Source organism: Numenius arquata, chromosome 7 (assembly GCF_964106895.1).
Source record: "Numenius arquata chromosome 7, bNumArq3.hap1.1, whole genome shotgun sequence".
NCBI lineage: Eukaryota > Metazoa > Chordata > Aves > Charadriiformes > Scolopacidae > Numenius > Numenius arquata.
In genome coordinates, this window is record NC_133582.1 from 23,173,350 (window position 1) to 23,185,609 (window position 12,260).

Sequence of the window (12,260 nt, forward strand, 5' to 3'; positions counted from 1 at the left end):
GTCAGTAAAGGAACAGAATACTTTGAATTATAAAAAAGACAAAGCTGACTGAGAGAATTTATCCTAAACCAGAATTGCTCCATTCTGCTTTATTACCCCTTTTCCTTCCTCTTTCATTTCCTTTCCCAAAGTATAGCATTAAGTCTGCCCAGTTACTAACAGATCTATAAATCCTTCCCGAAGAGAAATAAGTCCTAAGCCTTGCTCCTTACATCACAGCAAATTGTTAATAGACATTGCTGTGGAGAATTGCAGGATGATGCACTGCACGCTGCCCTAAGCGTGTGCCGGTATTGTCAGCCAGGTATGAGCCCCATCAGTGCCCACTGTTGCGGTTTGCACTGCACTGTTGCTCGGCAGAAGGATGGCACTGGGAGATGAGTTTGTGCACCAAGTGGGGTTTCCTATTCAGACTCAAGGTAACTTGTCTGTGGGCTTAGCATGTGCGGCATTCTCATTTCATTTAATTGATTTTAGGGCTTTTTGAATATGTGAGGTTCAGTCCTGCAGTCTGGATGCAGACAATTGTTGGGATGGAGTCTAACGTGTTCAGTAGTTGCAAGGATTCTCTCTGTGATGTGCCCCGTTGGCACTGCTGCGAGCAGCGTGGTGGTGGTTACAACAGCCTGGGCATATCCCAACAAAGTCATGCACAGCATATAAATTTGCCTTGGACTGGGCTACTTGTCAGTGAAACATTTTCAGGCAGACTGGATCTGTGCAGTTCGGCCTCATGTCATCTTGCTGTGGCCTTTTCTTCCCACACCCACCTTCATTCTTCCTATTGTTTAGATTATAGACACCCCCAAAAAGACTCTAACGTGCTATGTGCTTGCTCAGCAGGGCAAATTAGTGCACATCAGGGCACTGATTCTGATCAGAGGCTCTTTCCACTGTCATTATTTTTCCTTCAGAAATGCATTTCCCACACATTCCAGCAGGAATTACTGCTACATTATTTCTTAATGTTTCCTACAGTGTTTCTCACTCTGTAAGAAAGGAAATTTTCCTCTCTCTGTCTTCGAAATGTTTTTCTCCTTTATATTTCTCTTTCTTTTTTTTAAGCAAAATTCTGCATGAAGAATGACAGTGAAAGATGACATTAGAAGAGCAGGTCAGCTTGAAAGCACCTTGGAATGGTCTACTTGGGCCATCTCTGTCGGTGCAGCTATCCCATTGCTGTCCGTGAATGCAGCAGGGGTATTTTTAGCACTCCTCCAAAGCAGGCTGCTTGCTCAGGTTACCTCAGCACTGCAGTCGCTCCAGGAGATGCTTTACATCCTGCAAAGTTTGAGATGATGGTGCTGTAAGAGTTTAGGTAGCTTGCATTTGTTTGGCAGTGTCCTGAAGAACGCTCCCAGGTGTTTACTGGGAGGAAAAAGCCCCTGAGGTTGTCACTGTTGGGTATAAATGGACATCTCGTAGGCAACAGGGGGCCATGCCCTTGCACTGGAGCAGCCAGAGGCAGGGAAGGAGTGAGCTGGCAGCCTGGAGCTCCTGGCTCCTTCCGTGGTCGGCTGCGGCTGAGCTTGTGTTGCAAACCTTGCAGCAATGTTTAAAAATGTGAGTTTTGTTGAAGGAACAACCTCCAGAATTATTGGGATAAAATTAGACATTCTCAAAACCTTCCCTGGAGTTAAAATCATCTCTCTGAACCTTGCTGCACTTTTGTTAGGCAACGTACATATATAAGAAATTTTAATACTATGTCCTGATTTTCCAGATAGACACCCTTGAGGGCCAGAGTGTTTGGGTGACACTCAACACTAGCACTTGAGCTGCATCACATGGGTCTTGGTTACTGTGGCGCAGAAAGAGGGGGACTATGGAGTGAAACATGCCTTCAGTGCTTCTCAGCCTTTTAAAAAAAAAAATTTTAAAAAATGCCATCTGTTTTAATTAGTTACCAACCCTTTTCTTTATTAAATAGTTTTTAATTTTTTGCGAAGGATCCCATTAGGATGCCAGGAGGGGCGGAGGGGAGTTACTGCTCTGCAAACGAGCCAGCTAGCGCCACTGGACATGGCTCAGCCTCTCAGCAGTCTGACTCAGTGGTAAATGCTCTGAAGGTAACGCTCCTCCGGTACAGTCCATGCAAAACGTCCTGTCTGTTACTCAACATGTGTCGTATTGTCCTGGCAACATTCCTGTGGCCACCACTGGGATGTTACTGTCATGAGCGGGATTGTTTTTCTGTTTGTCACTCATTGCATCTGTGGACTGTGTGTTTCTCGGGGCAGGGATCCGTCCCTCGCAATGGGGGTGACACCAGCTGTGTCTGCTTTCCAAGTTCTTACACTTGTACAGTTTTTCTTTGAAGCTGAAAGTGGTGTTTTTTCTGAATAAGGAAGTCTTTCTACGTCATCTAGGATGCATATTTGTTCTCCAGTGGAATATAATGGATTCCTGTAACCCATGCAGAGAGAGATACTTTAATGCAAAGATAAACCCAATGCACATGGTATATTCATAATAAAAATAGCAGAACTTTGGGCTGAAGACCATGCATCATGATCCCAAGGTCAGTGTTGAAACTTCTGTGAGAGCAGCTGTGATTTACTCTGAAGTCAGGGTTGAATTGCAAAGACCCGTTGCATTGATAACCAGCAATTGACACGAGCAATCAGAGGGACAAATTGTGAGTTCTTACCGATGTCAACAGTGAAACTGTTGCAAAGAAAACTTAGAAAGCTGTTACAAGTTGCAGTGGTTTGTCAATGCAACTGGCTGAGTTCAGTGTCCCACTGCAGCACGTGCGTCAGACATGTCCATGCTCCTCTGGAGAGGGTTAAAAACTGATGGTGAGCTGAGCAGAGAGCATGGACTTTGTATTCCTGTCTCCTAATGCTGGCTCTGACATGATTGTTTTCTAGTGTTTTGTGCACCATTTCTCTCCTGTACTTCCCTCAGTAGCTGAACTGCTTTAATATTCATTTGGTTAAGTGGGTGTTATTCCCACCTATACAGACGTTGCAGGGACATACTGGTTATTTGGAGGATGTAGGTTTGCACTCCTTCAGGGAAGAGCTGGAAGGGACTTGTGTAGACATTTGCTCTGTTTTTAAGCTTCATGGAGATGCACAGTTCACAGTAAGAGCTCAGTAGTGCTGTTGACTTGTCTGGACATCTGAGTTTATGAGCAGAGTGATTATCTTCCACATGACTGGGTGACATTGACTTCTCCTCTGTGAAGCCTGAGGAAATAGGTTTATGCAAGTGAACTGTGCACAAATTACAGCAATTAGATCCCTTCCTGTAACATAAAACTTGGCGTGGGGCTTCACCGCAGCCACCTCGCCTGGTTTTCTGGCTTCAGAATGGGGGAAGGAGCAGCAGAGTGCTTGAGCCCCTCTTCACACGCACACATTTGCAGGTCCCCGCTCTAATGGTCCCCATCAGCAGCACTCTGCCCGCAAGCATACTGATCTTCCGCTCGGACAGGAGAGGTACAGTGAACCACCGTTCCTGGCTGCTTAGGAGTGCCCAGTTCAACCGTACTCGAGGTCCTGTGTGTATCTTCCATATATTTCACCAGCTGGTGCCTAGAAAATAAAACTAAGGCAATTAATTTTGTCAAGAGATCACGCATAATTATTGGGAAAAAACCCCCTCTTTTGTAGTTCTCTTAAAATACCCATTGGCAAAGATACTTCCCTGAGTGGAACATTTAACAACATGTTTTTGACAACCTGTAATAGCTGGTTGGTGTAAGTGAAATATTTGAACAATGGCTGATACCTTGGTTGCTGAAATGGATTGATAAGAAATATACAGAATTTGGTTCAATATGATATGAAAGCTCAGCTTTTAGTTTGCTAGGAGGTATTGCAGCAGGCAGAAATAGATATAAATGACACTGTTCTATTCGAAATGGAAAGTGAGCTGTCAGCTAAACAGACTGCCCAACCTTCCCCATCCCCAGCCAGGGAGGAGACCCTGCTGTTTCCCAGAGTGAAGCATATGGGCTTGATCCTGCCTTGCTGGGGAATGCAGAGCTCCCGCATGCATCACTTAGCAGAATCAGATGCAGGAGGAAGAACAAGCCAAAGTAAGGAGCCTGCTTTTCCTTACAAATTTGCCAATTTGGTATTCCCACAAAAAAGAAACCGTCTTTGTTACAAAACCTCAGCATTAGTACAATCCCTTTCTGCACAGCAGGAAATGTATTTTAAAGGGACAGATCCACAAGAAAACAGAGGGAGATCATTGCTAAAAATAGCAATGTTTTTTTCCTGAGTAATGAGGAGACTTAAAAAAAAAAATTGCCTGTGAATCTTCCCCTGGTGAAGACAGTGGTCTGAAAGAGAGAGAAAAGCTTTGCCTTGCAGCTGGTCTGAGAGGCTCCTACATGACCTGATCCCTCATGCAGGGTGGCTGAAAGAAGAAATTGCCGTGTGTATCCCCATGCCTGAAACCTGGCGATCCTCCTTACCCTGCCAGTATTGTGGGATCATTCCCTATGTGCAAGTGGTATCACTAGGGATATAGAAGTAGTTATTTCATATGGCAGGATGTGTTTATTTCTTTTTGCAAGTAGCATATGACCAAACCGCACGGTCATATGCATGGAATAGGCACATCCTATTCCACATAGGTTTGCTTTGCAGAGGAGGGTTTGTTTTTCTGGAGAGATGATCGTTACCTAGTCTGACTGCCCAAATAACCAAGGGCCCATCCTCACCTGCAAAACTTGTGTTGGGCTTTCCTGTCCTGAGTTCAATGCCACCTATTGGAAACTCCACTATGCCATCTACAAATTAAAGTGAGGTACACTTTAATCAAAGACAAGGTCTGAGGCTAAGTACAGGAGTTGCTGCAGAAAAGTAAGTGTTCTGTGATACCCAGGAGGTCAGGCAAGAAGATTTAATGATCCCTCCTGCCCTGAAATCCAGAGCACTGTAATCAGTCTAATTATCTTTAAATGCAATTGGTCAGTTATATATGTATGCCAATGCTCAGGAAGGACTCATGAAAGCTTAACTATAGTACCATTCTTATTTGTGACTGCAAAAGAAATTTGTAAAATAAAATTTCCTTTTTTTTTTTTTAAACTTACCCTTGTCTTGGAAGCTGAGGAAAATATAAACGAGCAGGCTGTTAAAGACTCTTAAGACTCTTACCACTACCTTAGTGAGACAGAAAAAACTGGCTGGATAAATGTGCAGTATAAGTTTAAGGTATTTAATTTTATATTCTATGCTGATCCTGGAAATACCTGAAGGTGCAAAGCAGGTTTTTTTTAAATGCTGACAATATGCCCTTGAAGATTTTATATGGAAATTAAGTCAATTACTGTTTCTGTAATGCAATTACTGTTTTATTAGGAACACCGTAAGTTTAACATGTTGGTTAGTATTGATCAGAAAAATCTATGTGTGATAATATTTCTGCAACAAAGTACTGTATGACTCAGCTGAACTGAATTTGTCCTTCTTAAGAATAAAATTTGGCAAGTATGATAAAATCTGGCAGCCTCAGTTTCCCCATCTGTACAATGGCACCTATATATTTTCCTGCCTACACTATTCCTTTGTAATTTATGGATAAAAAAGCAGTTTCTAACTAATGCATATTTAATAGTAATCCATAAAAGTTCTCGTGATGTAAGTGATGCCACTTCTAAAATGCTAATATACTAAATTTGACATTATTAATTCATTTTTATAAATCCCAAATATATACTTGTATTCTGCCTTGTCTCTTTTGTTCGCCAGCCATTCAAAGCTCTGCTGCTGGCATTGAAATGCTACCTTTTCTTCTGACGTTTATAATCTATGTCTGATTTGACTATTGATATGTTATTATACTTTTAAAGTAGTTGGTTATTTCCTTTCTGGTTTTACTTTTTCTTATATCTGTCTAGTCCATGTTAAAAGTACAGTGGATTTGTGGTAAACTAATTATAACTTTTCTTTTCTTTTGCATTCTCATTGCAGTTCCTTCCAGCTTGTAGCTCACTGTTTTGCTCCAGCTTTATGCACTGTGGGTGTTTTACATGAAACATTTGCCACAGCATCGTTTGCCTTTGAAAACAGTGGAAAGATGACAAGTTTCATTTTGGGCTCTGTAATTTTGGTGCATAGTCTTGATTGGTACTAAAATGCATTTTTTGGATGTATAATTCATGTTGTAGGAACTTTATGGTGTTATATGAGCATGTTTATATTTTATTAAGGTAATGGCTGTGGGAATTCTCTCCTCAGGATGTGCGTATGGTATTGGTACCACCTCATCAATAATCTATTTGGGAATGGTTTTGCTTTGTATTTATATACTTGCATTGTCTTAGGAGAATGTAGCAATATGTAGCATCAGGTTTAGAGGTAGTTTGTGAGTGTGGAGGTAATTTCAAAGCACAGGAATTGTCTGGATTAAGTCTGGAGGGTTGTTCTTTGTTATTTTCATCAGGCTACTGGTAAGTTTTATTCACAGGGCTGCAGCACACTCATTTGGGCTGGGAGCCTGGAAGCCAATGGGAAGATGCCGGATGGGATTGGTGGGGTGGCTGGGCAAGAGGGATCAGGGAGCCCAGAGATCTCCATGAGTATTTCATGCTGCACGTGAAGTACCATGGGCCTTGAATGCTGCCACAGCCTGCAGGTGACAGAGCTGTTGTCATCTGCAGTTAGGGTGCAGGTTTCTGCCTGGCTTCCAGGGAGATAATTTCTCTGTCCTTTCATCTTGGGTGTTGGGAATAAGCTAGAAATTAATCACCATGAATATAATCAACCTCAGAGCTGTCCTTTATTCAGTCAAGGTTTCTGCTGAAATTTTGAGTGAGGTTTTTGGTACTGAGCTTTTTACTGTCATAACTATTTAAAACACATTCAGGAATGCTCAAGTGTTACATTTTCTTTTGAATGCTTGTAAATGCAAAGTACTTCCATTAGTGCTGCTTGTGACAAGTCAGCGTTGAAGTAGTGAACTGAGAAGAAAACAACCCTATATGCAAATCCAAAATGCATATACAATACAGAGGGCCAAATAACTCTGTGCGCAGAAGGCAGCAATATGTACAGCTATGATGACTGCGCAAAGAGCTGTACATATGCCAGCACAAAAGGAGAGTTTGGTAATAAATCTGCAGAAATCTAGCTATATCATCCTGTGTTTCTGAAAAGAAGGCAAATCAAATTACTGTGATGCCTTTGAGACCCAGGTATCTGCTGCACTGTATGCACAAGCAAAAGTGGTTACTGGTAAAGATTTCACTATTTCCTACCCATGAAAATGGCAGGAGACTATTCCTTTTGACCCCACCTTGTAATTCTGCTTAGGATATCAGCTTTCCAGGGCTGTCTTATATGTATTTTTCCATTGCTAGCAATCAGGGGTCATTTTTTCAGCTGGAAATAAAGGACTTTGGGAAGTGTCACCTTTTAGTTTATTATTGTGTCAGCATTAGCTGCTTGGTAAATATCATCTAATGTTTATTGACCAGAAAAATTGTTGAAAGGCATATGTAGGTATGATGTGCCTTCTCACAAAAGCTATCCATTGCTTTTCTCAACTGTCATAGGGCTATTGCTGCAGAGATTAATGAGTCGTTTAGTAGCAGTTATAATTTAGTTGGTTGCTAGTTGATTATTATTAAACAGAAATAATCTTAAATTGCAATACATAGTATGGTGGTAATCACTACTTTTGTTTCTGGTGGGCCCTGGAAGAGATGCCTGGTGATACAACACAAGCAACTGATTCTCCTGCTTATAATCTGTCAATCTTTTTATAAATCATTATAAAATACTTTCCTAAATTTTTTTTGTTATAACTTCTCTGCATTTTTAATTCCATAATTGTAACATGGATGTTATGCAATCATGAATGGGAGTAGATGTGAGTATGAGGAAGGAAACCTTTATAATGTATAGTCTACACTAAGAAAAAAATTGCTAACTTCTTTTGCATCGTAGATTTCACTCTGGTTCAACAAAACACACAAGCATGTATAGAACAGTGACTACATGCACAATTCTTCTGATCTCAAGGAAGAACAAATTAAATAAAACAAGCACTTTTAATGTCTTGCTTGACTTTTAAGAGAACAATAAATTCTTTGAAAAATGGGAGAACTGCTGTGTGCTGTTTAAACTAGAAATGTTTAGACTCCTCTAGACTGAGCTTTGTGCTTCTGAATTGCTTTCTGCAAGAGATGTGGTTTGGGAAATAGTTGAACAAAGTTTCAGTTGAGGCTTGTAAACGCCCTCAGTCTTGTATCTGAAGCACAAAATATCCTGGTGATGCCTGTGCTAGTTCATTTGTCTCTGTTTTTAATCATTTTTACCTGGAAGCATGTGCTTTCTGTGTTCAGAAGGAGTGTTGTATCCCTTGAGAAGTATTCTCTTCCCTGTTGTGCGTCCCTCCCCTCTGTCCTTACCTGTGCTGCATGGTCTGCTTAATGAACGTGTGGCATTTCCAGATGCATGTCTAATGAACGCCTGTATACTTTCACTGGTGATAATGAGATCTCTTTTCATCCCTCCCTCTAGGTTGTGTGGAGGAAACTTGGAGATGCTGCAGGGTCGTGCCCTGGAATTAGACAACATTTGTCAGGAAATCAGTATAAAGGACCTATGTAAAAGGCCCTGAGCAAGTCCTCTCTCTGAGAGAAAGAGTTTGAACTGCTGATGAGAGAGAAAGAACTGACTGTGTCCACAGTGACTTCCCAGCTGACAACGGGATGTCTATGCACTACTCGAGACTTTGTTGAGATTCTGCACAGAGGTCTTTGAGAGGAGCCATGTTGTCAGCGTTCCCCAATACTGCTGTTCCGGTATACTGGCTAGTGAAATGCTGCTGCTGCATCGACACTTCAGCAACACCACATTTAGAAGCACTGAGGTATTTACATCCTAACTAAAAGATAATTGGGATTCTGCAGGAGTTAAATAAAATAAGTTTTATTTTGGTTAGTTGCAGTGAATCTCTAGTTAAAGTCTGAATAAATTTTGCCACTGGATTTAACAGAGGTTTTTCACCAGACTGGAGAGACATTGATAAACTGTGCCTTTGGTCTCCACAGTTTTGAGAAGGTCACTTCTGAGTAACTCACACTTCAGTCTGTAAAATATTGGTTAATGGTGCTTAGGCAATTTCCAGATGATTTTTTTTGCTTTGGTAGAATACCTGCCTTTGGAGGTGCTAAAAGACCATAAAGTCTCCTAACCAGCCAGTAGTGTAGCATAACTACAGTACTTGTAGTGAAACGCAATTTCTTTCTAAATGAAAGTAAAGATAGCTTTCTTTTTGGTTCACTTTGATGCACATCTTCTGAAGACGTGCATGATGTTCGCAGCCCTTTAATGAACAGAATACTTAGGTATCACTATTACAGGTCTCAAATCAGAATTTCCATCAGAGGTTTTTTTTTGAAAGTATTTTCCAGTTGTCAGGATGCTGATTTCTACTGTTTAATTTAGAGACATGCTGGTTCATTTAACGAGAGTCTACAAAGATTTAAAAGATTGCACTGCATTATAAAAAAAGCTTTTCTTGCCACTCTTGCGTTCTTTCAAAGAAAAAGGTTTTATTATACTCAGAGCATGTCTTTCATTATTATGAGGCAGAAAGGTGTCATTCAGATTGCCTGAGATTTGACCAGACGGCACCCTAGATGTGCTTAGTTTATTTTTATCTGTGTATGATACTAGTTGTGTGTATTGAATTGCAATGATAGGTATTTTGTGTATATCTAAAAGCAATGATAGTTTCATGTATGAATGTGCAACAGGCTTGTGACTGAATGCTGTTGCTTAACTTTTTACTGTACCTGAGCATCAAAAAGATTAATAAAAGTTTAAAAAAAAAATAGGAATGCAACAATTCCTGGGTTTCTGGTTTGTTCTTGGTTACTAAGATTTGAGCCAAAGTCAGAACCTCTGTTTTCTCTGAGCTTGCAACGTGCTGTAGTCGTGGCCTATTTGCAGTGGAATGTAGCTCAGTTGCTGTACAATCTTTTGTTATATAGGCGTATGATGTAAATCTGCTAACTGTCTTCAGAAAAAGTGTGTTAATTTGCAGCAGTATTTATATTGGTTTCTGTTGTTATTTTTACTTGGTACCATTTGACTTAAGGCCTCTGATCTAGCATTGCTTTCTCAGGCAAAACTCCTGTTCACTCCATCTCCTGGAGTGGGAAATGCGGAATCCGGCCTTCCATTTTGAAACATTGCACTCTTGTGTAATTTCTTATATATAACTCAGACCAAACAGTTGTGTTGTCTGTTATCTTTACATGTTGTTTTCTCCCATACATACTGTTTGCATAGTTAAACTTAAATTGTTGTATTCCTATATATCTATATATATGTATGAAAAGATGTAAAACATGTACTTGTGCCTGCAGTATGTATGTGCAGGGGCTAATTTGAGGGACACTGGTCTTTTGACACGACACTTGTGTAAATTTTGATACTGTATTAAAACTATTTTTTTACAGTTCTGCATAAGATTGGGTATCAAGTATCTGTGTTCATCTTAGCAATGGTAATAAATTATAGAATCTCACCGGTGTTGCTGTCCTTTAATGACGGAAACCGCGAGGTGTTTGGGCTCACGTGCAGGTTGCTTTGAAGGAGCTGTTTGAAATGTTTCCTCCTTGGTTGAGAAATTATCTGCATGTTGTGGATTTTGTTCATTTGCTCTCCAGGTGTCCTAAAAAATCCCAGATATGTGGACTTGCTTATACCTTTTATGCTAACTGGGGTAGCTACTGTATGTAGTATATATGGGCAGCAGGTGCTGTGCAGCAGCTCCAGATTGCCACCAGCTGCGTGCCCCAGGTGCGAGGCGTTAAGTCCCCAGCCGTGCTGCAAGGGCAGCCCCAGGGCACCCCCGCAGGGCCCCTCCTCCCCGCTGTTTGCTCAGTGTGGCTTTGAGGCAACGATGGGGTGACATGGAGACCCTGGAGCCGTTTCCCTCAGGTAAGAGATGCGGACAGGTTGCTGGTACGGGGGGAGGCCGGTTGTGTCCGGCTGTGTGTCGGTGGCCTCCTGTGCCCACCGCATCACTGCCCCCTGGACTGTGCTCCCTCGTCCCACTATGGGCTGTGCGTGTTGGGGGAAAGTGCAGCGAAAGGGCTGCCTGTTACTCCTTGTGCCAGTGAGCAGAAAACTTGCGTTAAATTTTCTGGAAAAAAAATACTTAGTACAATCAATATCTTGAAGCTGATCAATCCTGTGGGGGCTCCTAAAAATACAGCTTATGAAGAGGAGAAAGTGAGCCGTGTGTGAAGAGGGTCAGTGCTCTGGAGGGGTCCTGTAGCCTGCTGATATGTCTCTGTGCTAATGAATAAAAGTTGGTGTAGTAGTTAAGGACCTTCATCTCATCCATCTTGCTCTCTGCCCACACGGTTAGGTGTTTTTCAGTACAATGTAATTGTGCCAAGCCTCATGGACTCCTCATTCAGTTGTTTTTAGCATAATTCCATTTCAGTCGAAAATGTGCACATGTTGTTACAGGGCCATTCTCAGCTTCTGAGCTGAGCGTGAATGAGCTATAAAATTCACTATGTGAGTGAATTTTAAATAGCACTTGCATAGTGGATGTAGTGAGTGGATTTTACATTCAGGAGTGGAGAGAAGCTGCTTTGCTGAAGGGTTAGAAGGTAAAGAATGGCAGTTTGTTTTTCAGCAAGTGAATGGTTTCAGTAGAGCCCATTCCCCAAAGGTTGCAGTTGATGGACATGTTTATGAACGTGGCACGAAGCCCGCGTGCCCTTATTAACATTTTGAGCGCAGCCAGCCCAAACAGCCTCTGTGGCGTGGGGATGGCACCCGGCCCCATGCTCCTTTGTGCTGCCCAAACTTCTCAAACACCAAATGCCCCACAGGCTTTCCGTACCCACCCAATAAATACCACTCTTGCTGGGGCACTTGTTCGTTTAATTCTTTATACGTTTTTGAAGTAAGTCCAAGGGTAGTGTGAATTCTTTATGCTGATCTTACCAGTTTGATGCAGAAGAAAGTGGCTCAGCCACTTTTTTCCCCACTTTCAGGGCAGAAAAAGTCTTGATGAGACTGTTTTTTATTTTGAATTCCTGCAGAATGGACTAGCAAATGCAGCTGCCAGATATATAATGCCAAGGCCTCCTTATATCTCCATACTTGTGTTTTCCAGGCTCAAGTGAAGCATGTACACAGGGATCCCAGCCATGAATGTCCTCAAGCCAGCAACTAGTGCTGCGATTCTGGTCATCCAAAACCCTGAAGGTAAGAACAGCTGACTCGATAGCAGGTCTGTCTAGGTTTAATAAATGGAGA

At 41.7% G+C, this 12,260-nt stretch overlaps 1 protein-coding gene across 2 annotated transcripts in view; it reads left to right on the top strand.

The window, feature by feature from the left end:
• The window catches only part of CCDC85A (coiled-coil domain containing 85A), an 81,376-nt gene extending 71,598 nt beyond the window's left edge, over positions 1-9,778 (top strand). The window contains exons 4-5 of one of the 2 annotated variants that reach the window (XM_074150566.1): positions 1,950-2,069; positions 8,490-8,579. In XM_074150566.1, coding sequence (XP_074006667.1) covers positions 1,950-2,069; positions 8,490-8,579 — 210 coding nt within the window. Of the gene's footprint in view, positions 1-1,949; positions 2,070-8,489 lie in introns of both variants that reach the window. The other variant, XM_074150567.1, reaches the window with a different exon arrangement.
• Positions 9,779-12,260: the final 2,482 nt, after the last annotated feature.